Source organism: Balaenoptera musculus, chromosome 10 (assembly GCF_009873245.2).
Source record: "Balaenoptera musculus isolate JJ_BM4_2016_0621 chromosome 10, mBalMus1.pri.v3, whole genome shotgun sequence".
In the NCBI taxonomy this organism is placed as follows: domain Eukaryota; kingdom Metazoa; phylum Chordata; class Mammalia; order Artiodactyla; family Balaenopteridae; genus Balaenoptera; species Balaenoptera musculus.
The window spans coordinates 94,611,119-94,638,045 of NC_045794.1; the positions used below are offsets into that span (position 1 = coordinate 94,611,119).

Below are 26,927 nucleotides of genomic sequence, written 5' to 3' on the forward strand. Positions count from 1 at the left end.
AGGGCTGTGAAGGGGAGCAGGTGGGAGAAGGAAGGTGAGTCAGCGCGGAGCGGAACAGCAGAGCTTTGCAGCCTTGGAGCCTCCCTGCAGCTGCGTGCTCGCCTCTGGGCTCTGGGCTCGCACCCCTGTGGCCCCCGCCCCCTGTGCCCACCCCCAGTGCCCTCCGCTTTGACACCCCAGAAAGTCCTTGCTTCGGGTGCTTGTCAAAACTTGCCGATCCTGTGTCCTACTCGCATGTAAACAGAGAGATGGGCCCTCCTTAAGGAGCCACTGTCACAAGTGTCTGAGCAAAGGGGCAAATTGGTGACAAGGAAGGTGTCCGGGAGGGACCTTGAAGTGCCTCCACATCACTCTGGACGGGAGGCCCTCTTAGGGTGGGCCCACCCCGCTTCCTCTCTTGTCCTTATGGATGGAGGGCTGGGCAGCCTCTAAGATGTGCTCCAGGTCGAAGGTGCTGTATCCAAGGGTGCCTGAGTCTGAGATCTTCTTTAGCTACCGCTGGCAGCCCAGGGCACCAGGGCATCACTGAGATGAAGCAGGCAGGAGAGGATGAGATAGACGAGGTCCTCCCAGGGGTCTGCAGGGCTGGATGGGGTGGGGGGTGAGACCCTGGGGTGCTCCCACCTGGGGCTCTTCTGAGAGCGTGGGCAGGTGAGCGGCTGCACTTTTGTCTTGCTGAGTGGCCCCTGTAGGCCCTTCGAGGCCCCCAAAGGTCACAGGTGCACTCTGGGAAATCTGGGTGGGGGCAAAGGAGGAAAAGAGGCAGCCCCTCCCCCCTCTCTTAGCCCCTGCCTCAGGGAGCACGGGAGTGAAGGGGCACCCAGCCCCTGGGCTTCTGACACCTTGGTTCAGGCCAACCCCTTTGTTCTCTGGGCCTCAGTTTCCTCTCTGAGACCAAACCCTTGTCCCACCTACCTTGAAAGGTGTTATGCAAATAAGAGACATTGTAATGAGTTGTTGGGGACTTGGACCCCTTTCTCCAGGAAAGAGGCCTCAGGTTCTCCTATTAAACTGTTAAGGCATGTGGAATGCACCATGATTTACCCAAATGGCCAAACGTTGCCTGATGAAATGTGGTCATTCACAAGCAGCCAACAGCACTTCACAGCAGGTGAGCCTGCCTCCTGGTTCCCTGTGTTTCCTGAGAGAGCTGGCACCTTTGCGTAGAAGATTCCTGGGAGCAGGGAGGGTGCCCTCTGCTTCCTCATACTCTGAATGTTGGGTACACAGTTGACCTGTAAAATAGACTTAGAGATGGAAGGAACCCTCAAACTCGAAGTTTCTGTGATAGATGAGCAATTATGGCCACAATTCCACCTGGTGTGTACATCCTTTGCAATGGGACTTGACCATGCTCCCAAGGGGTGGAGTCGATTTCCCGCCCCTTGAATCGTGACCGGGATTAGCCAATAAAATGCAATGGAAGTGACGTTATACAAGTTCAAGGCTAGGCTCCAGAGACTTTGCAGCTTCTGCCTTCACCCTCTTAGGCGCCAGGAAGGGATCTGGTATAGCCAACTGGAGGAAGAGAGGCCACTGGAGGAGAACCGGGGCCCCCCGTGCCCCCCACCCCCACCCCCGGGCCAACAGTGAGACCTACTGCCCAACACGTGAGTGAGGCCCTCATGGATCTTACAGCCTGGCTGATCTCCCTGCTGAGCAGGGCTGCTGGAGTGAGCCCAGAGAAACCAGATGAAGAGCCACCCAGCCCTCCTACAGCACCGCAGAAAGAATAAACCATTGTTGTCTAAGTTGAGGGTGGCCTGTCACACAGCACAGGCTAACTGAAGCCCAGGGCAGGGAAGGGACTCACCCACGGTCCCACAGTGAGGCAGAGACCAGGTCCGACTATGACCAGGTTTCCCGGCTGCCCCCTAGAGCCCTTCCCACCGCGGTGTCCTGCAGCCAAGTTAATCAGCCCAGCCTGGTGGGGGTGGGTATGTGGGGTGTAAACCAAGCAGGCTCTTCCCACTTCTCCCTGAGTCATAAAGGGTTGGCTGACGTCCACACAGGCTTCCCCTGCCCAGCATCACTTAGGAAGAAGGTATGGTTCATCCCATTCTAAAGACAGTGAAACTGAGACCAAGAGCTGATGGGCAACTTGCTGACAGCCACACAGCTTGTTAACAGCAAAGCTCTGACTCAAACCCACTCAAACCTCTTAGGGCCACTTAGGATCCTTCCCACTGGCTCCCAGGAAGGAGACCAGCAGGTGATAAAGTTCCCTCCAAGGGTCAGTCTCTCAGACAGGAGCACAGACACATACACAATACACACAAACCTACCACACACACACACAAACACATACCATACACACATATGTACCACACACAGACACGCATCATGTTGGTCTCTCTCTCTCTCTCTCCGTTTCCCTCTGTCTCTTCTTCCCAACCCTCCATCTTCAACCAGCCTACCCCTAATGGACCATATACTTTATTAAAAATATATAGTTACAAACTCCATTGTCAACCTGGGCTGGGCCTGCAGGCCCAGAGGGACCACAGGGAGGGATGGCCCTTATCCTGCTCCTTGAGGTCCCACTTCTGCACCCAAACCCAGCACTATCCAGGGGCCAAGAGAGCTGGCTCCGAGGGTCTCAAGGGACCAGCCAGCTGGGCAGGGGAAGGTTGGGCTTGATGGGTGCGGAGTGGGAGGGGTGCACAGAGAGGGGCTGCACCTCCTCGTCCTGCAGGTACAAATGGCAGAAGGTGGATGTGGTGCCTCCATCTCTCCATTTATAGATATTTACAAAAGAAAGTCATGAGCAACAGACCACAGTCATGCAAAAGAAACGCACACCCCTCCCACCCCCTCAAACTAACCACCGGCCCACCCCGGAACCCCAAGATGCCCACCCCCCGACAGTCCAGCCGCCTTTCCCAAGGTTCTGAGAGCAAAGGGGGAATGTCCTTGAAGGGTCGGTGGGGAAAGGGTGGTGGGTCTGGGGTTCCTGAGCCGCCAGTGGGTAGGTGCTGGAGAACCCAGGCTGACCAGACTGAGGGTATCCTGGCCCTTTCCCAGGCCTGGGTTCTGGAGTCAGTAGGAAGGGGTCTCCCAGTCTCTGAAGCCCCCAGCTCTCTCCAGAAGGTCCGTGGAGCCAGGGTGAGCCACTCTGTCCTGAGTGATGTGGAGGTGTCCTGGCAGCGCACCCCCGGAAGAGGCTCTGGTGGGAAGCGAGAGGGCGGGCCTGGAGGTCAGATGGCGGACTCCCTGCGGTAGGAGATGTTGTCCAGCGGGAGGGTGGCTTGCATGCGCTCCAGATCCAAGTGGCTGCCAAACTCCAGCATCCGGATGATGCCCGCCTCCTCCTTGGAGCCTGCCTCCAGGCCCAGGCCCGCGGCCACGGCGGCAGCGGCCGCGGCCTCCTCCTCCATCTCCTCTTCCTCCTGGCTCATGAGGGCCAGCTCGTTCTCGTAGCAGAAGGCACTGGGCGGGGGCGGCGGAGCGGGCAGCACGGTGATCTTGCTCTCCTGCAGCTCCCGGGCGGAGCAGCAGGGCGTGCCGGCCACCTCGTAGGTCTTGTGGAAGCGCGAGTAGTCCACCTTGTAGTGGCTCTTCTCCTCAAAGACCACGGGCTCGAAGCGGTGGCCCCATAGGATCTCGCTGGCCAGGTAGGAGCTGCGGGCCTGGGTGGTCATGGCAGTGGCCTCCACCATGCCCTCCAGGATGACCACGATCTCAAAGTCCTCTGACTCCAGCTCCTCCTTGCCCATGCCGTAGAGCGGGCTGTCCTCGTCGATCTCGTGGACGATGATGATGGGCGACACCAGGAAGATGCGGTCCAGGCCGATGTCGTAGCCCACGTTGAGGTCCCGCTGGTCCAGCGGCAGGTACTCGCCCTCCTGGGTCATGTAGGGCTTGATGAGCTGGGCCCGCACGTGGGCCTCCACGATGTGGCTCTTGCGCAGGTTGCCCACGCGCCACATCAGGCAGAGCTTGCCATCGCGCACCGAGATGACCGCGTGGTGGCTGAACAGCAGCGTCTGTGCCCGCTTCTTGGGCCGCGCCATCTTGGCCATGATGGTGCCGATCATGAAGGAGTCGATGACGCAGCCCACGATGGACTGGACCACCACGGCAATGACCGCCAGCGGGCACTCCTCCGTCACGCAGCGGAACCCGTAGCCGATGGTCGTCTGCGTCTCCACTGAGAACAGGAAGGCACCCAGGAAGCCGTTCACGTGCATGATGCAGGGCTTGGGGGCCGCCGGGGCCGCCCCGCCGCCTCCCACCACCGGGGCCCCCGCCGCGGCCCCCGCCGGGCCGGCCTCCAGGTCACCGTGGAAGAAGGCGATGCACCAGAAGAGGAGGCCAAAAAAGAGCCAGGAGACAAGGAAGGCCGCGGAAAAGATCATCAGCATGTAGCGCCAGCGTGTGTCCACGCAGGTGGTGAAGATGTCCGCCATGTAGCGCTGCGACTTGTTGCTCAGGTTGGCGAAGTAGACGTTGCATTGGCCGTTCTTCTTGACGAAGCGGTTGCGGCGTTTCCGCCGGGGCACGTGGGCCTGCCCGTTGCGGCTGTGCCCGTGCATGTCCTGAAGCCGGCGTGGTCACCTGGGAAGACGCAGGGCCTGCGGGGGAGAAGCAGACACGTGAGACGCTGGGGAGCGAGTGGCTGCCGTGGGAGCGGCTCTCCAAGGGCCCCGGGAGCCCAGGTTCCAGGGCTGCAGGGAACCCACCCAATGATGCTCAGAAAGGGCAGAGCCTGGACTGGGACCCAAGGCTTCCTCCACCACGTGGGCAAAATGTTAAGGTGGTTCTGACGACAGGGGGGGAGTGCCTCCGTGGCTGGCCCAGCTCCGGGATCGGGGTCTGCCAGACCAGAAGCTGAGGCTGCCGGGATCCAGGTCCGAGTCCCAGCCCCTCACGCTGCCCCTCCTCCCCCACCAAAACCTCCTGTGCCTGCTCTTCCGGGGGCTTCCTGATGCCCATCTCGGCACCACCCTCCCACCGTTTGTCCCACGTGCCCTGAGCAGAGGGAGTTGTGAATGCTCTGGGCCCCGCTCACCTCCCTGGGTTCAGCCTCTGCCCTTCTGGGTCTCTCGGGGGCCGGACATTCTCCTGCGCGGTCCAGTTAGGCAGCCACTGGCCACCTGTGGCTCTTACATTTAATTAAAATTAAATAAAACGTTAGCTTCAGTTCCCCGGCTGCACTCGCCACATTTCAAGGGCTCCGTAGCCACATGTGGCTAATGGCCACCATACTGGACAGAGCAGATACAGGACATTTCCATCATTGCAGAAAGTTCTACTGGGCAGCGCTGGGACCCACAGCCCAACGTCAGTTCCTGTCCTGTCCCCAAACTTGTTGGGAGCAGTGGTGGGTGAAGACTCCAATGTGGTGATTAGGACGGAGGTAAGGGGAGCCCTGATTTTTGGCTCCCGTGTAGGCATCCCTATTTTCATATCATAGGTGAGGAAACGGGGGCTCAGAGAGGGAAACCGGCCTGTCTAAGGCCACACAGCTGGTAAGTGGGTCCAAGTCCAGGCGTGTCTAACTCTTCAGTCCCCAGGTGCTGTCAGTACTGCTGAGTTCGCGGTGTGAAGACCTGGGGTGGCGGAGGCAGACACACCACTACCTAGCTATGTAAATTCAGGCAACTCATTTCACCTCTCTGAGCCTCAGTTTCCTCAGTTGTAAAACGGGGATCAAAACCCTACCTCACAGGACCCGAGGAGACAGTAGGTGCTCAGTTAAAGCCAGTTGCCCTCTTGCCTTCTTTCCCGCTTCCTAGAGCAGGAGGAAGCTGGTGAGAGGCAGGATTTGCCTGTCAGCATCCCCAGCTGTTTTGGTGGAGGCGGCCTCTCACCCTCCCGGGGGGCGGGCGTGCCAGTTGGGCCCAAGGAGGGCAGACCTTCCCCTCACCCTCCCCTCCACTGGGGCCCCAGGAGAGAGATGGTGCCGCCCAGGGCCCCGGCGGATGGTAGGGCCGGGGCTGGGCCCCGGGCCCGGGTTCCTAGTAACGTTTTGGCCCAGAATTATATAAGGCTGGAAGTTTCTATTTTCTGTTCTATTCTTCTTCCTGATCTAATTGTGCATCTGTGGCAATGTTTATACACTTCCCCGGTTCAGGACAACTTGGTTGCCGCAGCAACCGGTGCGCGCCAACGCTGTAATTTAGAGATCAACAGCTTCAGAGCCTGCCTCTTCCCGGGAGAAACCCCCTCTCTCAGCCCAGGGAGAGAGAGCCCTGCCCCCATCTCCTCCCCTGCGGTCACCCCACCCTGACTCTGGGTTCTCCTCCCTTCCCCCCTTAAAAGGAGCTCCCTGGATCCCACAGTCCTGGATTCAAGTCGCAGATCCACCATGTAACTTGGGCAAGTTACGTGACTGCTCTGCACCTCAGTTTCCTCATCTGGAAAATGGGACCAGTGAGACCCATCAGTCTAAAGACCTAACAGGTAATGTGGGTGTGCAGGGCTGGCCCTTAAGAGGTCATGATTTTAACTGGGCATCCCAGACCCTCTCTGCTACCTCCCCTAGAGTCCCAACAGCCAGGGCTCCAGGTGGGTAGCCCTGAGGGCACCGGGGGCCAGGGGCACCTTCTAGGCTATAAATGGCTTTCAGGGAGGTCTTCCTTCGCTAAATACATCCCTCTCTGCTTTGTCTCACCATCTCGAATGCATCCATTAGCACCACAGAAAGAACCAGAGCCCGTAGGAAGGGTTTCAGGATCACTGATTTCAAGACCCTCATTTTACATCTGAGGCCAACGAAGCTCAGAGCTGAAATGAACTTGCTAAGGGTCCCAGAGCAGGTGTGCCAGCCCTGAGCAATCACCTCACTTCCACGCCTGGAAGGTCAAGGAGGTGCTCCTGGGAAAAGGAGCTTCCTCTCCGGAGGGGGTTGGGGTAGGACTTCGGGTTAGGGAAGAGAGGGCACCAGCCCAGCCCTGGCAGGCCCTGGACCCACCAGCCTCAGGCTTGCAGGATAGAGGCAGAGGGGACAGAGTGTAGCAACCTGGGCCTTTGGTGGATGAGGATGGTGAGGCCCAGAGAGGGTAAGGGCCCTGTCCAAGGCCAAACAGGAGCCCAGGGTGCTGCAGGGCCCTCGATCTCTGCCCAAAGGAACTGGTCCTGACCTTGGGGGTTCATCTGGTGCTGCAGGAGAGAGTTCTTCACGGGGCTCCCCTCACCAGCACTGCCCACTGTTTCCCATCCCTGAGTGGAAGTGACAGGAGGCTCAGCCAAGCCCCAGGATGAGACTCTGTACATCCCTAACCCCTACACTCGCACCTTCCACTTCAACACTGCCCCCAGCCCCTGCCCTTCCGTCACCCCAGTTCCCCCTCCCCAGCACCCACATGTAGGCCGGGGGGGGGGGCACAGCTCATCTCCTGGCCCCATGCCTCCTCTCCCGGTCACAGCAACCGTTCCCCGAGCCCCTGCCCTGGGCCAGGCCCGGGGCCACCACCTCTGTGCCCGCTAGCTCGGGCGGTGCTCAGAAACATCCACTCCTGGGCCTTTGGGAAAGCTGCCCGCCAGCACAGGTGCTGCCACCAGGTCCAACACCCTCCAGCACGGGCAGCCCGTGTGTGGGGCGTCCCCCTGAAGACCGTGGGCTGGTGAGGGCCCAGCCCCTCGTCCTCAGTGACCTGCCCAGATACACCACCACTCCGTCCATCACCACAGCCCCTGCAGGAGCGGGAGGCTCAGCTGCCGGCACCACACGAGGATGACCACAAAGTGAGGAGTACGGAGCTCGGCGCGCGCTCGCGGGTCACAACCGCCAGGAGACGGCCAGCTTTTCTGTCCCTTGTTTGTCACACGGGGCTTCCTGGCGAAGGCACAAGGACCCAAGGGAAAAGCGTGAAAGAGAAAGGGACACAGATCATGGGAGAGAGGCGACAGGCATTGATAATTGGGTACCGTCTTCCTCCGAATATAGATGTTTTATTAAAAGAGAGAGAGAGAGAGCAAGGGTGCCCTAGCTGTTCAGGTGCTTGTACCATGGCTACAATTAAGCGTACTTTTCTGGAAAAAGGGAGCTGGTCTAACCCGCTTGCACCGAAAGTGCCCTGTGAGCACACACTGGGGAACAGGGTTTCTGTGGTGGGGGCCCGAGGGGCCGGGCGCTCTGGCTGCCTTGCTGGGTGACCTGGAACAAGTCCCTCCCCTTCCCAGCCAGGCTCTCCCTCCTTTATTCTAAGAGTGCAGCCTGCAACATCTTTCATGGTGAACGTTCTTTCTTTTTGGGAAATAATGGGGATGGGAGATGCTGGCTGCTGTTTGAAATGTAATGTCTTTTCTCAGCCAAGTGAAGAATCGACAATGCTGTGCAAGTCACCAACTTTTTTTTTTGGTTTTTAATTTTGCTGTGCTGTGAACATCTGGATCCTGGACAACTAGGGAAACTGAGGCTGAGAGCAGGGCTGTGGCATGTGAGTCAGCAGCTGGCGATGGACACCGGAGCCTCAGGGAGAGAGTGAAGGTGACCAGCAGGGCTGTCAGCTCGCTGGCACCATCTCTATCCTGCTCCTTCCTGAGGAGTTAGGGAGGGCTGGACCCTGCCTGCCAAGGGGTCCGGAGAGGCAGGAGGACCACCCACACCTGTGTCCTCTTAGGCTTTCCCTATGATATGATGACACCAAATGCCCCCTCCTTGCCCACAGCTCCCTTTGCCGAAAAAAAGCCAATAAAGTGGCGGCAGCCTCAGAGGTTCCCGCAGCCTGGGAAGGCTGTGCAGGTGAATCTCCCCACGAGCACCCCCCGCCACTGGTGGGAGTCACGGTGGCGTCTGCAGGTGCATCACGCAGGCCCTCTGGCCCCAGACAGCAGCAGCAGCGTGTCCTGAGGCCCAGGCGGGCTGGCCTGGCCGCACTCAGCCCCTGGAGGGAGGGAGGGAGGGAGGGGGCAGAAGCCCACACGTAGGGAGTGCTTAGCCCCCTGCAGGCCTTCAAGCACCCCACTGATGTTGGGTGGGACGGCAGGGGAGGTGGAGGGACTTGCCCGAGGTCACACAGCTCAGAGTGGGGCCCAGCTGAACCCATCATCCCTCTCGTGGCCGCCCTCAGAGAGGGAACACTCTGGAAGTGCCAGCTCTATGCCAGGCGCTGTCTGGTCCCTCTTGCTGAAACATCACTACAACTCTTTGTTAATTTAACAAGTATTTATTAAGCACCTACCACAGCAACAAGCAGGGTTATTATTTCTCTTCCCAGCTGAAGAATCACAGGCTGGGGGTGGGGGTGGGAGAGTAGGGACGGGGATGGGGTCACACAGCAGATGTGGCAAAACTGGGATTCCGACTCAGGTCTGGGTGGGTCCAGGTCCTGGCTCACCCTGGTCCCCTGCCTCTGGCCTTCCATTCACCTCCCACGATGCCCTGTTCAACCCGGACCCCCTCATGCCTCTCCCCAGCTCTCCAGCCTCAGCCCGAGCCCCCTCTCTTCTCTGAAGCCTTCCGTGGCTGCACTGCCAGCCGCCAGCCCTGCTTCCTCGCAGCCCCTTGACCCTCACTCGGCTTCTTTTCAACTTTATGAAAATAATGTGCTGGTTAAAGCCTCACATTTGTGGCTTTAACCAACACATTAGGCTCTCAGGCTCAGCTCTGTCAACCTCCTAGCATGTCCTCTGTGTACCTCGGTTTCCTCACCTGCAAAATGGAGATGACGCTAACAGTACCTACGTCACCTACGTAACAGAAACATCAGCGGAGGGTTCAACAGGGCATTGCAGGCAAGACGCAACGAATGAGACGAGATGAAGGTGATGATGATGATGAAGATGACGATGTAAGAACACTGGCCTGGGAGACCGGAAACCTGCCTTCAAGTCCTGGCTCCACCACTACCTGCTCCAGCCAGGGGCTCCTTCTTTCCATCTGTAAAATGGGGGACCGTAATTGCTCTCTGGCCAGAGAGCTGGGAAGATGTAATGAAGCAAGAGCCCAGGACAGAGTCTGAAATAAGGCGGGTGATCTGGTGGGTGTTCTTTTTTTTTTAAATTAATTTATTTATTTTTGGCTGCATGGTTTGTTTTTTTTTATTAATTAATTAATTTATTTTTGGCTGTGTTGGGTCTTCGTTTCTGTTCGAGGGCTTTCTTTAGTTGCGGCGAGCGGGGGCCACTCTTCATCGCGGTGCGCGGGCCTCTCACTGTCGCGGCCTCTCTTGTTGCGGAGCACAGGCTCCAGACGCGCAGGCTCAGTAATTGTGGCTCACGGGCCCAGTTGCTCTACGGCATGTGGGATCTTCCCAGACCAGGCCTCGAACCCGTGTGCCCTGCATTGGCAGGCAGATTCTCAACCACTGCGCCACCAGGGAAGCCCTGGTGGGTGTTCTTGAGTCTGATGAGCCCCACTCACCCCTGAGTCCCTCTCGGGCCTGAGGGGAGTCTGCCTCTTCTACCAGAGGGCGCACCCACGGGGAAATGGGGGCGGTGCAGGGCCGGGGGGTGGGGGGAAGAGAAGATTTCCCTGGGGGAAGTGGAAGGAGTTAACACCACTGCCCCATTTCCCAGCCTTGTGAGGAGCACAGGGCCTGCCCCCAACCCCAGCTCTGACTGAGGCCTCTCAGGCCTGGACTACCTGCTTTGGCGGGGAGCGTCCTTTCATCTCACACACACGGGGATTTGGAGGAGGGAAAGGACTTAAGTGCAGGCAGCTGTGCTCCTCAAAGAGTAAGAGGCGGCTAAGGATGGATCTAGCCATGGGGGTGTCCCGTCCTGCCCACGGTCCTCTGCAGGCCCCTGTCCTGCTCCTCAGACCCTGGGAGGTCTGATTACGTTCTCTCGATGAATCTCCAGAGCCCAAATCTTCCCCCTCCCAGGGCAGTGGCTCTGACTCTGGAGTCTCTGTACCACTTTCCAACTGTGTGACCTTGGGCAAGTTACTTAACCCCTCTGGTCCCTGCACGCCTCATCCTTAGGTGGCGCTAAGAGTATTCCTTACCTCATAAGATTATTCTGAGAGGTAAATGGGATAATGCACAGGTGCCCAGCACAGAGTAAGTGGTTGGTCAGTGGTACAAATCACTTCAGAGGCTGAACAGTCCTTCCCTCGATCCCCTCCCCTGGATTTCAGATGTCATGCCCGGGAGCCTACCCTGCACCCATCATGCGGCCCCGTCCAACTTTTCTTCCAACACCAGCACTAGGGAGCAGGTGAGTAAGAGCAGTGGCCTCAGACTCTCACAGAGCTGGGCCGGAAGTGGGCTCAGTCCCGTCTGGCTCCAGCAGGATCCTTGACCTCTAAGCTTCAGTGCCTTCATTTACAAAGGAACACAGTAACGCCTACCTTGCAGGGTGGTGTCGTGAGGACCAGAAGCAGATTGTCAACCATCATAAAAGTGCAGGCCAAACCGTGGGGGCTCAACAGACTCTCTTCCTCCCCCTCACCTTCTTTTGTACCCCGAAATCCCACTGCACGCGTAGCCCCTCCCCCACTGGCCAGCAGTGTGACATTGCGAAATCCACACGGAGCATTCAGTATGCACTTGCCCTGTGCGGGCACTGTTCTGAGTGCTTTACGCTGATCATTTCCTGCCATCCTCATCATGACCTCAGAGGAAGTTTCTGTTTTCATCCCTACTTTATTTATTTAAAAAAATTTTTTGGCTGCACCATGTGGCTTGCAGGATCTTAGTTCCCTAACCAGGGATTGAACCTGTGCCCCCTGCTGTGGAATTGCGAGTCCTAACCACTGGACCGCCAGGGAATGCCCCATCCCTACTTTAGAAGTAAGAAAACCAAGGCCCAGAGAGGTTCGGCAACTTGACGAAGGTCACACAGCTTGTAAGTAGTAGAGCCAGGATTTGGAACCAAGCAGTTTGCTGCCAGAGCACATTCATTAGACACTCTGCTCTCCTGCCTCAGAGAAACACTGTCGTATCAAAAGTTTCTTCCACTTAGTAAACATTTATCACGCCTGCCCTCCTTTGTGCCAGGTTCTGTCCAGCAGGTCCTACTGGGAAAGGAGAAACTGGGTCATAGGGCAAGTTGGAGCCAGGAACTGGGTCCCTGATTTGAGGTCCAGCCAGAGCCTAGACACACAGGTGACTCTGGGCTCCAGAGGGGCTCTGAGCAGTGTGGGGTGAACTGGCTCGTTCCTCCAGCTCTACACCGCACCTCCCAACCACTCAGCCAGCCAGTGAACAGGTTTAGAAAGCAAATTCCCCACAATGTCCAGACGGACCTTCCAGTCATGGCCAAATGGCAGGAGCTGGTGGCTGGAGGACGGAAGGGCCACTGCTCCAACCTGCAGGTATGCCCTGTGCTGCATTGCTGACGCCTGGCCCCTGCCCTGATAGATGGAGGGCTCCCTGCCCCGAAAGGAGTCTCTTCTATTGGCCAGACAGTCCCACCAAAGAGGCCCCCCAGACACCTTTGCCCTCTCCCTACAGGAATTTGAAGGCAAGAGCGGATCCCCGAAGGCTTCTCTTCCAGAACAACCTCTGCTCCCTCGCTGGTGGTGCGATTCAATCCCCCACTGCCTTGCTGTGGCTTCTAGGGACCTGCTCTGCTGCATGCTCACTCCTTATAGGCACTCACTCAGTTACTAGTGCACACTTGCTGCGGGTCAGGCACAGGCTGTGGACTCACGCAACTTATGCATCGGTTGGGGAGAGATGCTATACACATAACAAGCATTTGCACAGGCGGCAGCCATAAGCTGTGGTGAGCTGCTTGAAGGAAAATTATGGTGTGATGTGAGAGAGAAGACATGGGGCCGTAGTTCGATGGGGGTCTCCGAAGGCCTCTTTGAGAAAATGACATTTAAACTGAGACCTGAGTAGTAGGTGGGAGCCAAGACAATCGGGAGAATTGTGTATCTGTGTGAAAGGGGGGTGTAGAACATTCCAGAAAGAGAATCTGCAGCAAGGCCAGATAGCAGGACTGAAGTGAGCAAGAGGGAGAGTCGTCCAGGGTGAGGCCCCAGAGGTGAGGGGTGGGCAGGGTTTCAGAATTCATCCTCATTGCTATGGGAAACGGGCAGGTGGTGAGGTTTTGCCTGGTTTGATCTTTTAAACTTTCATGTGACATCTTTAAGACAAATAGGAATAAGCTGTAATATAATAAACCCTTGTGTATTCACCACCAGGCTTCAGAAATAAAACATCCTCAATATGGCCCCAGTGGCACCCCTGCCCTTGTCTGGCCTCAGAGGCCTCTGCTGTCTGATCATGGGGCACACACTGGAATGAGACGTTAGGGTGCTTTGTGGGGCACAGTGGAAGCTGGAGGCCAGTGAGAGGGCTACCGCTGCTGCCCAGGCGGCTGACGACGGTGGCTTGGAGCTGACAGGGTGGTGGCAGTGGTGCTCAAGAGAAGTGAAGAGGCTGGGGACACATTCTGGACAAAGAGCCCCCAGGTGTGGCGATGGGCTGAGTGGGGGGTTGGGAAGAGGGGTGTCAGGAATAGGTAATGGTGGGACGCTGAAAGAGGACCAGTTCCTAGTGTGCAGTGGCCTTGGAATGTCCACACCGGGAAGTCCACGGCATGTCAGCCCCCGAGATCCGGACAGAGTTAGACTCATTCGATCGTGCACACCTGGATGAGGCTGTAAGTTGTAAGAGTGGATGAGATCGCCCAGGCAGGGATGCTGGATGAGAAGAGAAGAGGGCCTCAGACCCAGCCCCGAGCATCTCCTGCACGCGGAGGAGAACCTCCCTCAGCAGATGGAGGCCAAGGGGCAGAGGGAGAGGAGCAGCAGGACAGCGGGGCCCCTGAAGCCGGGAGAAGAGGGAGTTTTAGCAGAGTAGCCCAGTTGGCCCTGACCAGCCCAGACCACCTAGGCCAGTGGCGCCACCTCCTTTTCCCCATTAGGATGCTCTCTCTCCCTGGCCAAAAAGGGTGAAGACTCCTCATGGGCAGAGGAAAAGGCAAGGTGCTGGGCGGGGTTGGGGGGGGCAGGGGGCAGGAACAGAGGCGACTTCAGCACAGCCCACAGCTGCCCTCCCCATCCCAGCTCCCCAGCCAGGGGTGGGTGTGATCACTGCCAGCCCCTCCCCCCATTGCCTCATCCTTGGCTTCTCAGCAAACAAGACTCCAGGAGCTGGAGCTGCTGGCCTGGGAAGAGGGTCTCCCAGAGTCTGGGGAGTGGGGGCTGATGCCCCCTCACTCACACAGGATTCCCTGCATTCTCTGCTGGGCTCACAGGCCGAACCTAAGAAGAGGTGTGGGGAGGAGGGGGAGTGGGTCAGGGGGGTCAGAGCCAAGTGCCAGGGCTAATTCAGCCAAGGCCACCCCGGGCAGCTTCGGAGAGCCATGGGACTGCCCGTGACACTTGTGTGGGCTCCTGGGTCTGCAGACACTCACGCACTCGAGGAGCCAGGCGCCTGGTTTGCCCAGCCCAGACTGGAAGCAGCCCAAACACGATGGCACACCATGAAGCCAGGAAAAAAGGAGGGGGAGCCCGGTAAGAAGCGGTGTAGGTCTTCAAGATGTGTTTTTTAAGTGAAAGAAGGTAACCGTGACGAACACTGAGCACAGTATCTACCATTTGTATAAAAAAGGAGAGAAAAGAAATTTATAGATACACGTTTGCTTTTCTGTGTTTGTCTATGGATGGAGACCCAGGAAACTGGTGACACTGGCTGCCTCCGGGGAGGGGAAGCAGGTGCCTGGGGGAGGGGTGGGAGGAAGAATTCTCACTGTATTCGCGTTTGTGTCTTTAATTTTAGAACCATATGAATGTATTACCTACAAAAAAAAAAAAAAGACACATAGAAAGTTTTAAAACTAGTGTGTACCTATGTGTATTTTCTGAGAAGGGTCATAGCATTCATAAGGTCCTCAAAAGTGACTGTGATCCCAGAAAGCCTGAGAACAAACACTTCACTTTGGTACTGAGCGGCCATGGAAAAATGTCTTAACCTCTCTGAATTGCATCCATAAAAAGGGGAGGAACAACACCCACTTCATAGGCATGTTGCCAAGATGAACAGTGACAGTGGAGGGTAAGGGGTTATCAACTGTAAAACCCTTTGTGAAGGGGATGACTTACCATCACCTCCAGTCCTCTCCGCAGCCCCCTCCAGGGCTCCTCTGAGCCCACGGTCCTCCCAGCAGTTCTGATGGAGGCCGCTGGCTCACCCTTGCCTCCCTCCTTGAGTCCTCCAGGCCTGAGGGCCCCTCTGCAGGTTGCTCCTCTCCCAGCCTCTCTATTCAGAACCCATGCCGTGTCCAGGCTCAGCCTTGACTAAAAATACCACCCGGCCCCAATCGCCCTCCAGAAACAAGCAGATTTGGCTCCTGCTCCAGTGTCTGCTGAGCGTCTAAGAGGCATCACAAACCCAGCATAGCCAAGATGGAAGGATCGCCCCTCCCCTGCCTTCCCCATCTCCGTCTGCGACCTCCCGGGGGCGCCGCTCAGGCATCACACCTGGGCATCATCCTTCAACCCTCCCCGAACCCAAGAGTCATAATAATGGTAGGATAACTAACATTTAGTGTTTACTCTGGGCCAAGCCCTGGCCACTCCTTTGACCCTCACGACACCCTGGAGGTGGGCACTGTTATTTTCATCCCCACCGGGAGTTCAGGAGCTTCCCCAAGCAGGTGAACCGCAGGAAGGGGACCTGGACGCGGGCCCCACGCCCAGTCCAGCCAGCCTGCAGCGCCCGCCCTGCCGCAAGCCACGTCATTGCCGACAACTGCACGGGGTCCTCCCTGAGCCTCCCTGCCTCCACTCCCCATGCAGTCTGTCTCCACACGGGCTGAGGACCCACGTCACTCCTCAGCGTGGAGCTCTCGGCTTCCCACGGTGCCGTCCTGCCCTTCAGTCTCCCCTCTCCACTCCCACCCCGACCCCTGACCCACGACCACTCGGGCCTTTCTTCTTGTCCCTCTGGGTCTGTACATTGGCTGCCCTTTCTGGATAAAATCCTCCAAGACTCCACTGCTCACACCTTCCTACCATTCAGATCTTGACTCAAAGGCTGCCTCCTCCAAGAGGCCCCCCAGGCATTCTCCGTCTGCGTCCTGATCTTCCTCACAGCATTTATCCAATCCAAACTGATTTCACCCACAATCTCCGCAAGTGCCGGGACCTCAGCTCTCTGCTTCACCCCTGAACCCCAGTGCCTGGCACAACGCAGACACTTAATAAACATCCGACGACTAACAAAGAGATGAGATAATTTCAGCCTGTCATAAATCCCGTGAAGGACCTAAGCAAGGGTGATGTGACAGAACGTGACCAGGGAGGAGCTATTTTTGTCACCAGAGTTAGGGAGAACCTCTCAGTGGAGGTGGCCTCTGAGTGGAGACCAGAAGGAGATCTTCTGTGGTGCTGGAGTGGGGCAGGACGTCCAGGGCCTCGGGCCTCGGCCTCACACTCCTACGGAGCACTGGCTTCTCGGCAGGTGTCCCCAGGTGTCCTCCTAGCGGGGCGCCCAGGGTCCTAGGCCCATAAAAGAAGCTCCAAGGACAGGAGGAGGCAGTGCCGGGGCAGGGCCAGCAGGAGAGGGCGCAGCAGACAGGCCTCGGAAGGGCCAGACAGCGGTAGGAACACTCCTGCTCATCCACAGCCGTGAGGGACTGTTGCTATCAGAATGCCTACTACGCGCAGGCAAAGAGCTACGTGCTCACGCATCATCTCTGACCATCTGCCAGCCGGCTCCTGAGGCCAGAGACTCGCAGACTCCATTCATTCATTCATTCATTCATCACCCTAAAAATATGCTGAGCTGGACAGGCAGCTGCTCTCCTGCCTAGTATGTGTCCAACACAGCCCAGTGCCTTCCCTCGGAGGGCACTCCATAAGTCATTGTGGAATGAATGAACACTTATTGAGCACCTGCTGTGTGCTGGGAGAAGAGAAATGCGTAAGACACCACCCTGCTTTGCTGAGCTCCACATGTAAGTATGTGAGGACAGGACGGAGGAAAGGATCCTCACGGCCAGAGGGCTTGGGGAGAAGGTCACCAGAAAGACATGCGGCAAACAGAGAGCCCAAAGACAAAGCAGGGCTGCGCGGGGCAGAGAGCGGGACCTAGGCCCCAGGGTGGGGTGGTTGACCAGGATGCTCGGGGGCCTGGAGCTAAGTGGGCTGCTGGGCAAAGGAAGGAAGGTCTGAGGACAGAATAGCAGCATCCTGCAATTCTCAGCACTTATATTCTTAGGACCCAAGCACCCTGGAAAAAAGGAATCTGGACACTCAAGCCTCTCTCAGTGTTGCCTCCAGGATTTCTATACAGAGCAGTAAATTTCAGACTTTCTGACCAAGACCCAGAGTAAAAACATATTGTAGTACTTCCCTGGTGGTGCAGTGGTTGAGAATCCGCCTGCCAGTGCAGGGGACACGGGTCCGAGCCCTGGCCTGGGAAGATCCCACATGCCGCGGAGCAACTAAGCCCGTGCACTACAACTACTGAGCCTGCGCTCTAGAGCCTGCGAGCCACAACTACTGAGCCCGCGATCCACAACTACTGAGCCCACGCACCTAGAGCCCGTGCTCCACGACAAGAGAAGCCACCGCAATGAGAAGCCAGCGCACTGCAACGAAGAGTAACCCCCGCTCACCGCAACCAGGGAAAGCCCGCACACAGCAACGAAGACCCAACGCAGCCAAGAATAAATACATAAATAAATAAATCTATATATTAAAAAAACATATTTTACATTGCTACTCATCATACGATACAGTCCATATATTTTAAGAGATGAAACAAGAGCATCACAAAATAATACCCTCATTACATACAAGTGCTTGAAATTTTCTTTTTTTTCTAAATTAATTTATTTTATTTTATTTATTTTTGGCTGCATTGGGTCTTCGTTGCTGCATGCGGGCTTTTCTCTAGTTGCGGCGAGTGGGGGCTACTCTTCGTTGCGGTGCGCGGGCTTATTGTTGTGGCTTCTCTTGTTGCGGAGCACGGGCTCTAGGTGCACTGGCTTCAGTAGCTGTGGCACGGGGGCTCAGTAGTCGTGGCACACGGGCTTAGTTGCTCCGTGTCATGTGGGATCTTCCTGGACCAGGGCTTGAACCCGTGTCTCCTGCAGGCGGATTCTTAACCACTGCGTCACCACGGAAGCCCGAAATTTTCTTTTTTATTTCATTAAAAAAAAAAAAAAAGCATAAGTAGTGGACTCAACTAACTCAATTTCACAACCACTAATGGGTCAGGACCTGCATGCAATTTGAAAAGCACTGACCTTCGGGGTGCTTAGGAGCTGTGAATGGGTTGAGATGGGATCTAGGGCTTATCTTGAAGCTGCAACTGACCATTCTCGGATCATGGGCTTTGGGGGCACACACTGTGCGGAGAGTTGTTGGAAGTCAAGGGGGAATATTTGGAACAGTCTGTTAGACCCTTAGGGTCACAGGACCTCTGCACTGCGGTCCAAACAACAGGGACTCCGGGTTCTGGGTCCAATCCCTTCCCTGGCCCTGTATTAGAACCCGCTGCTATCCCCCTAACAGATGCCATTCAGCAGCTGATTGCCCACCTCCCATGACAGGGAGCTCACCCCCTCCTCAGGCAGCTCCCTAGAGTGTGGGGAGTGAGGCTCTGCTGTGCCATTAATGCAGCTGGTGACTGTAAGTCCTTCCCATGGCTGCCTGTCTGTTCTCTCTGTCCCCTGGCCTGTCATCTCAGGGACCCGGGCCAGCTCCAGCACGAGGCCATGGCCTGCTCTCTGCCCCACTTGGTTCCCTCTCCTCCCTGTGGCCCAGCTCCTGCCCCATGTCTAGGGGGTGGCCCTGGAGCCCAGCCAGAGAGAGGCTCTTTCCAAGGTCAGGTGGCCTCAGGATCTGCAGCTGCAGAGCCTGGCGCTGGTGCTCAGCCAGGCCTGCCCCCACCCAAGCAGGTCTGGAGGGCCCAGCGCAGAGGTCAGGTGCTGACACTCAACACAGCCAGAGGAGAAGTGTCTGAAGGTGATGACCGGGGACCTGGAAGTCTGCCAAGAGTGGCCACTGAGGGGTCAGGACACACAGAAGCTCATGTCTACAACAGGCCATGTTATACTCCCAGGCTCAAGAGATCTTCCCAGCAACCCGCAGATGCAGAGGCACAAGCTCACCCTAAGGGTCAGGGGATGGAGGCTCAGAGAGGTGAAAAGGCTGCCTAAGGTCACACAGCCAACTCAGGGGTGGAGTTGGACTTGAACCCAGATTTTCTGTTTCTCATCCACAGGCCTCAGCAGGGACTACTGAGGCCAGAGGAAAGAAGCCTTGGGGGAGCAGGGGAAAGCTGCCCTCCCTCTGGTAGGGGAACAGGCTAGATTCCTCAGGCCCCAGAGTGCAGAGCCAAGGCCAAAGTGGGAGGCAGGTATCAATTAGCAGAACCTTCTAGACACGAGTGAGCTGCCCTGGGAGATGGTGAGCTCCCCCTCAAAAGGGTGTGAGGGGCTCTGATGCCCATGTGTCAGAGTGACTGCAGCCCCGTCTGCCCCTGGTTCACGTCACCCACAGCCAGGGCCCCTCTAGCTCTGTGCCTGCCACCTCCCCTGTATGGCCTCATGGAGTTCTCCCATTGCTGACCCCTATTCCATCTGTCCCTAGGCTGAGTGGCACCTTAACTCTTCGGGGGGGGGGGTGCGGCGGGCTAGACTTCTCAGGCCTACAATGGGAGAGGGGAGGCTCCTTCAGGGAGTTTGGGGTGGGGGTCGGAGAGGAGCTGTAGGGTGGTGGTGGGGAAAAGACTTCGCTGGGGTGTCCCAGAGGCCAGTAAAACTTGGTGCCAATTCTGCCACCAAGGCGAGGTTGGGCAAACTCCCTTCCCCAGGCCTCAATCTCCCCATCAGTAAAATGGGATCAGCCCCTCACTGTGCATGTACCCCCTCCTCCCCAGCCTAGCTAAGGTCCCCTCCCATCCTTGCTGCCCAGGTGGAGCTGGGATGGGCTCCGAGAACAGGTGGGGCAGCAAAAGGAAGAAGCCAGGCACTTCCCCCACCATCACCACAGGTAGCCCCTGTTTCACAGAGGAGCAAAGCGAGGTTCCCAGGGGGACGGTGACCTGGTTAATGTCACTCGGGACAAGTGAGTGATCCAATCCCAGGCCTGCCTTCCTCGCTCAACTGCCCCCACTGTGACAAGGGGCTGCTGCCCTTGCCCCTCTCTCCAACCTAGGGGTTTTCCCAGGAGATCAGCTCATCCCCTGCATAGATACAAGGAGTGTCTGAGGGAGACAGAGGTGTCGGCAGCCCTGGGAGAGGGGAGGCAAAGGAATCAGAAGGAGCCCTGAGCTCTGGTCCAGCCCCAGCTCTGTCACCATCACTGTGTGACCTTGGGCAAATCACTGTGGTCTCTGGGCTCCATTGCTCCATCTCCCAGCAGAGTGCTAGAGAAAAAGCAGACACAGGAGCAGACCAGCACTGCAGGGTAAAGGTGGGGAGAGTGGCCTCCTTCATCCGAGACCAGGGGCTGTTTCTGCGCAGCTGCACCTATGCCCCACCGCATCTCCCCCCCTGCCCTTCTGAAGCACCCCCCTGCCCCCCGCCAGGCCCACCCAAGCAGGCCTAGACCCAAGCTGCCGGCTGATAGGTCACCATGGCAACGCCAACTCCCTACACAGCACCAGCTGGGGTCTGGACCACCAAGGACCACCTTCCTTGGTAGCCCCTCTCCTTGAGCTGCCAAAGCTCCTCATGGGCACCTCCCCCTGCTTATAGGCCAGATGTTCCAGCATCTGGCAGTAGGGCTGGTCAACGACTGACCAGGTAGCCACAGGCAGGAGTGGGGGAACTGGCGCAGGGAGAGGAAGGGGAGCCCCAGGCTGGACGGGATGCACCCTCCCTCCCTCAGAGGCCAAATGGAGGGTCGCAGAATGGCTAGAACTGGGACTGGGTGCATTCCCAGCGGGACAAACAACATGTGGCTCTTTCTACCCGTTGGACCTGGGGCAAACTCTTGCTTCTCATTGAGCCTCAGTTTTCTCACCTGAAAAGTGGGAGTGATGGCCTTCAGAGGGTGGCGGGGAGGTTTAAGTGAGACCATGAATATAAAGTCCAGCGTAGAGCCTGGTACATTGGACCTTGTCCCCTTCCTGCAGCTGGACCTCTGGGAAAACCTTTGTCACCCCAGCGGCCAAGCAATAGCATCATCTATCCGAGCAGTTCGCGTGTATGAGATGTGAGTGAGTGGATGTGAGTGTGTGCAAGTGTGTGAGAGAAAGCGTGTGTGATAGTGGGCCAGAGAGTGTGTGAGTTGGAGGGGGTGTGTGTGTTGGGAGGAGGTGAGGCAGGGGGATGCATGGGCCGGGGGCCACGGGGGCTGCACCCCAGCATTCCTCCCACCCATTTGCCTGGCCCGTGTGTCCTGAAAATGAACAGGGGTCTTAGAACCAGGTGAAACCAAACCCATCAGTTCAAATTGAGTCCAGTCACTTTCCATTTGTGTCCAGCTGGTCCCTCCCCCTCGCTGAACCTCAGTTTCCCCTTCTGTGAACAGAGGGACCCACCGATGCCCCAAGTCAGGTCCGACACCGGGACCAGACGGCGGGCCGCAGGGGCAGAACTGGCCCCGGCCTTTGGGAATGGGGGGCTGAGACCCGGAGCAAACTGGAGCGTGAGCTCCCCTGTCCCCCCGGCTGCACCCCACCCACCACCCCGTCAGGCCCGTGTGCGCGCCTGCAGGAGCGCGCGTGTGTGACTCAAGGTCTATTCATAGCTGAGCTCCACCAGCTGCAGCGTCACAAGCAGAGGGGCCTCAGCCCATATTATTATTTCAATTACCATCTGAATTAAAAGTTTGAGCAGCGATCAGCCCACGTAGCGAGGAGAAGAGGGAGCAGGAGAAAAATAAGGATGAAAAGGAGAAGAAGGGCTGTGCTCGGAGATCCCCCCACACCCCAAGGAGGACTGAGTCGCTGAGGAGGCTTAAAGGTTATGCCAACCCCCAGGATTCCTGCCCGCCCTTCTCCCAGGGCCCAGGGTCCTCATGGGAATGGGAGGAGCACTTTGAGAGACAGCCCAACGGCAGCTACTTTGTAGAAATAGATCATTTAGTCCAGATTCTTGACCACGCGGATGGGCGTACTAAGCTCAGAGAGGGTGAGGAACTGACCTAAGGTCACACAGGGAGCCACACCCAAGGCTGCTGGCTCCAAGACCCTCTCTTGCCAGACAGGTCCCATCTACAGTTTCTCCTGACCTCACAGGCTGTATGACACTTACATCTGTGGATGGTCCTGGGGCAGGACCAGGGAGGACAGAGGCGCACATGCTATCCCTGCTGGTTTCTCTTCCTGCTCCCTTCTCCCTGTTCCCAAGGCTGGCTCCCTTACCCACGGCCCTAGCCTAGAGCCAGCACTCTCAGCCCTCTGCCACACCACCCAGCAGTCTGCACCCCCAGTCCCAGACCTCACTCCACCATCATCAGCCCAAAGGCCCCTCCTTGCCCACTGGTGCAGGGGACAGAGCCCTGGCTCATATCTAACTCTCTAGTCAGCGTTGGGCAGGCCATTCTCTGTCTCTGAGCCTCAGTCTTCCCCTTTGTAAAATGAGTTCTCCCCTTGGGCGCATGTCTATTTCTATGTCTTCGGAACAGAGCCCCCATGGGATCTCTGAGGGGGTGTCATGCTGTGGGGCGACGCACCACCTCCTGCCAAGCCCCAGCCCAGGGGAGGGACGACGTTTTCCACTCTTTCCTCAAGGAAGTCCCAGGGACAGCCCCGGAGAATCAGACTGGCCCGGACTCAGACCCAGGCTCCTCCACTTCCCTGCTGTGCGACCTTGGACAAATCACAGAGACTCTCTGAGCCGTGGCCCCCCCATCTATAACACGGGGACCTCAATTCGACATTGTGGGGTTGCTGGGAGGGTTAAATGAGAAGGAATTTACAAAAGCTCCTAGTCCAATGCCTGGCACGACGACGTGAGTTTCCTTACTGGGAAGCCGGTAAGTGATGAGTGCTGCTTCCCAGCTCCTCCTGGGGGTTTCAAAGACTCTTGAGATTTTGAAGGTGGGGATGTTATTCAACCTCACCCATAAAGCAGGAGTCACCAGGTCAGATCGCTGGCAGGTACTCAGTTGGTTCTGCTTGAATAGCTCCGGGAATAAGGAGCTCACTATTTCACAAAACATCCACAGATGCACCTCCAGCTCTGGGAATCTTCTAGAAGGGGCCATAATCTTCCATCTTAACCCCAAATCCAGCCTGTCCCTGACTGGGACTGCCTGAAACTGGCTTGAAAATGAGCCTGAAAGAGAGCTCTTCAAATAGACCAAGTGAGGGATGGGAATAATGGCCAGGGACGGTGAGGACGGGGCAGCCAGGGGGCAGGAAGGGAACAGGGAGGGGGCCAAAGTGAGAACTGGGCCCTCAAAGCTCCTGGGTCCTGTCCGGGCTGGCCACAGTCTTCCACAGGAGGTGTGTGTATCTGCCTGTCTCTCTGTCTACTTCCAGGCAGGGCTGGGAGCCAGGAGCCCTGGGTTCAGGCCCCAGCTCTGCTTCTTCCACCCCCAAACCATCAGCGTGACCTTGGCGGGGGGGTCCACTTCCCTCCCTGGGCTTCGGTTTCCACTTTTGTAAAATAAGGGCATCAGACCAGTGAGTTAAGTGCCAAGCCTTCTGTCTGAACTGAAACACTCTCCTGCCAATGGCTGCATCGGCCTGCCCCCCACCTCCAGCCCAGCGTGCCGGGAGCCGTGGGGCCCCTGAGTGCCTGGTTTCATGCCAGAGACCCTGTCTCTTCCCCCGTCCCCCTCTTTCGTGTCTAGTACCTCTTTCACATCTAGGGCTTTTGAGGGTTCTATCACCCCATTTTACAGGTGAGGAGATGGAGGCATAAGGAGGTAAAGTCACTTGCTCAAGGTCACAGAGAGCCATTCAAAATTCAGGACTCCTCCTCTGTGCCCAGGAGAGCAGCAGGACTCAAGGGCATCTTTTTTCAGGAGAGTCATCAAGATCTTGAATGGCCAACTGTTCTCGATACAGATGTAGACTCTGCACGGGGTGAGGGTGAGGGGGCTGCCCAAGGTCACACAGCAGAGCAATGACAGATTGGGGTCCTGAACCCAGGCTCCCTGCCTCCCAGGCCTCACCTAGCCAGGGGGACAGCAACATGGCCTGACCTCCTGCCTTGCCCTGGGATCTCCGAGATTAGAGCCCTTGTTCTGCCTCGAGGCCCTGCCTGGCTGCGCCCGGAAGCCCCCAACACCTGGGACTGAGGGGGAAGAGTGAGCAGGAAGACAGGAAAGAAAGTTGAGGGTTGGCCGCTTGCCCCCCAGCCCTCTGTCCCTCCCTCTCCTTCTCTCCTCGTGCAAGGGGAGCGGTGGTGATGTAATGCACTCGGCTTTGGTCCCGATGCCAATCTCAGAAGAGAGACGACAGATTGCGTGAGCCAAATTTGGCATCCTAGGGGGAGAGGCATGAAAAGTGGAGATGTGGAGGAGAGGAGCGAGGAGCCTGGGGAGGTGCAGGAGAAGGCCCCCTGCCCAGCAGACCCCGAAATGCCTCCCTCCTTCAACGCCGGCCCCCACCTCCTCCCTAGCCCACCTGGCCTCGGGGCCTCCCCTCCTCACTCTGAGAGGCCGGCCTGGCTGCTGCTGGGACCCTCCAGGCCTGGTGCTGCCAGTCCTGCCCCCCCAGCACACCGCTCCAGCTCCATTTCCCACCGCCGCTAGTCTCCTGGTTACCATGTTGCTGGTTGTCATGTCGCTTACATGTCCTCGTGACTCAGTGGTCCCCGCAGAGGGGCCCCCTCCTCCTCACACCCCCCTCAGCACACGCCCCCGCCTCCCCCAGATCCACATTAAGAACCAGCCCGCCCTGTAAGCCTACACTGTTCCTCCTCCCCTTCCCTCTTAGATCCTAAGCTAAGAAATTTTTTCACGGCATCTCCTAAAGCTACTTTATTCTCTGCTCCGCAAATGTCTGTTAAGAACCTACTATGCTCCAGGCTTGTGTCAGCTGCTTCCAGAGGCCTGACTTAGTCTGTAAACCACTTGGCAACCCAATGAAGTCAGTACCGTCATCCCCACTCTCCAGTTGAAGAAACTGAGGCTCAGAGAGGTCAGGCCAGCTGCCCAAGGTCACCCAGCAGAAATTCAAGGCCAGCTTTGTCTGCTCCCAGTCACCCCAACACTTTTTATGGGAGAGGAGCTTCTCTTTCGAGGGTAACCCAAAGGTTCCTGAGGAATAGCTCCCAAGCCCCAGCTCCCCACCTCTAATTCTGGATACTCCCCTTCTTGGTCAGCCTTATTTCAGGCCATATTCCCCTCTACCCATTAGCTGGTCATCTTTCCAAAGGTAAAATGAGTCCTTACTCCCATGTGTTCAGCGCTTCCCCAGCCTGAACAGCCCTCAGCTCATATGAGCCCAGGCGCCCCCTCCTCCCCTTGGAGGTCAGTGGGACAGGGAATAGTGTCCTCATTCCACAGATATGGAAGTTGAGGGTCAGGGAGGAGAGTGACTTGTCCACCGTGCTGGTTCCTCAGCTAGCTGAGCTGATTTCTAGAAGCCTAAATGGAGGATATACAAGGCCTACTGCCCACTGTGGAAAACCCCAGAAAGAGCCCATCCTCTCAGTGGAGAACAGAGTAGAATATTCTAGGTTCAGCCTTCCAGACTCCCATTTGGCTATGGGTCAGCTCAACGGCCAGCAGCCCTTGCTCCTGCCATGTTGCACCTCAGCCCTTATCCCACCCACCATCTTCGAGGTTTTGTTCCCCTCATCCCAGGCCAAGCCAGGACCACCATTTGGCTCTCAGGTCCCCCAAATCCTGCCAACAGCTCCAAAAAGCCCCAAAGCCCTGGAGGTCACAAGACTGGATGTGGGGGAGAAGCAGAACAGACATTTTCCACACACACACACACACACACACATACACACACACACACACACACACACACGGGTCTGGCTCCTCTCTGGGAGGCCCTTAGGCCTCCCTCCCTCAGCTCCCCGTTCTCTCAACCTGCTTCTTGACATCTTGCTTCTCTTGAGGCCCTCACCTGCCAACTCAGCCAGGCCACCCTCCACCTGTCTCTCCCCTCCCCCACCCTTTCCCCATCCCAGAGCTTAGGCTCTGGGGGCAAAAGTGTCATGTAGATTCTGGTCGGGGGACACTGCGCACCGGCACGGTTGCAGGGAAGTTTCCCTACTCCAGGGCTCTCTTTCCCTGGGGTTCTCCGTCTGGGAAGGGAAAAGCAGTCTTGCCTCTCTCCACAGCCTGTTTCCACCACTGTGAAATGTGAACTGCCTTCTTCTCTGGATACCTGTCCACCAACCCTAGGGTCTTGGGGTCCAAAGTAGGTGCTCAAAACATGAGAAGTGGGATTTTGTTGTCAGGGCCATTTGCAAACAGGCTGCAGTTGGGGAGGTAGAAAGGAGACACAAGTCACTTGCCTTGAAACTCCTCCAACCCAGTGTGACAGCTGGGGGTGGGTAGAGGCAGGGAAAGGTCACGGCCGGGGCAGGAGATCAAGGCCCCTTTCACTCACCTCTACCCCCCTTCCTGGCAGAAACCCAGATCTCAACGCTCCCGACGACGGACAGAGGACAGAGCTCACCAGGTCCCGGGGAGTCGCCTGACCGCGCTGAATGCACGCCTGGCCGCGGGAACCCGGGTCAGGGATAAGGTGCTGAGCGGGCGGGGACCGAGCCTCCAGGCCCTGGGACACACAGACACGCACGCGGCCGGACAGACGGACGGACAGCGCCAGCGGCGAGCGCGGGCCCGGCTTACCGCGGGGCGCAGGGTCCGACGAGTCTCCGGGAGGCGGCCAGCGGGCGCTACATCCCAGGCGCAGTCGGGCGGGCGGCGTCCCGGGCGGGGAGAAGGGTGTCCCGGCGCCCCCTCCCCGCGAACTCGGCGGGCCGGCCCCGCCCCCCTCCCCGGCTGCCTGTAGGTCTGTCCGTCGGTCCCCGGGTCTCGCGGCCTCCGGGCCGTCCCGCGCCGCTCCCCGCGGGCCGCCCAACTTTCAGCGCTGCCCCGCGCCGCGCCCTCGGCGCCGCCTCGGCTTCAGCATCGTCGGGCCCCGGGCCGGGGCTCAGAGCGCGGGGGTCCGGGGACCCATGGCGCTGGCGCCCCCCGCCCCCGC

The 26,927-nt window shown here is 57.7% G+C and overlaps 1 protein-coding gene across 5 annotated transcripts; it reads right to left on the reverse strand.

Annotated features, from left to right (window-relative positions):
• Positions 1 to 2,824: 2,824 nt before the first annotated feature.
• KCNJ4 (potassium inwardly rectifying channel subfamily J member 4) lies at positions 2,825 to 26,715 on the reverse strand. Of its 5 annotated transcripts, XM_036864688.1 has the most exons (3): positions 26,573 to 26,715; positions 5,012 to 5,104; positions 2,825 to 4,574 (listed from the first exon to the last, which is right to left on the reverse strand). In XM_036864688.1, the coding sequence occupies exon 3, from the start codon at positions 4,533 to 4,535 to the stop codon at positions 3,198 to 3,200; it is 1,338 nt and encodes a 445-aa protein (XP_036720583.1). In that variant the 5' UTR covers positions 4,536 to 4,574; positions 5,012 to 5,104; positions 26,573 to 26,715; the 3' UTR covers positions 2,825 to 3,197. The 5 variants fall into 5 exon arrangements, with proteins under 5 accessions (XP_036720583.1, XP_036720581.1, XP_036720585.1 ...); XM_036864686.1 differs by lacking the exon at positions 5,012 to 5,104; XM_036864690.1 differs by lacking the exons at positions 5,012 to 5,104; positions 26,573 to 26,715 and adding an exon at positions 15,860 to 15,966.
• Between the last annotated feature and the right edge of the window lie 212 nt (positions 26,716 to 26,927).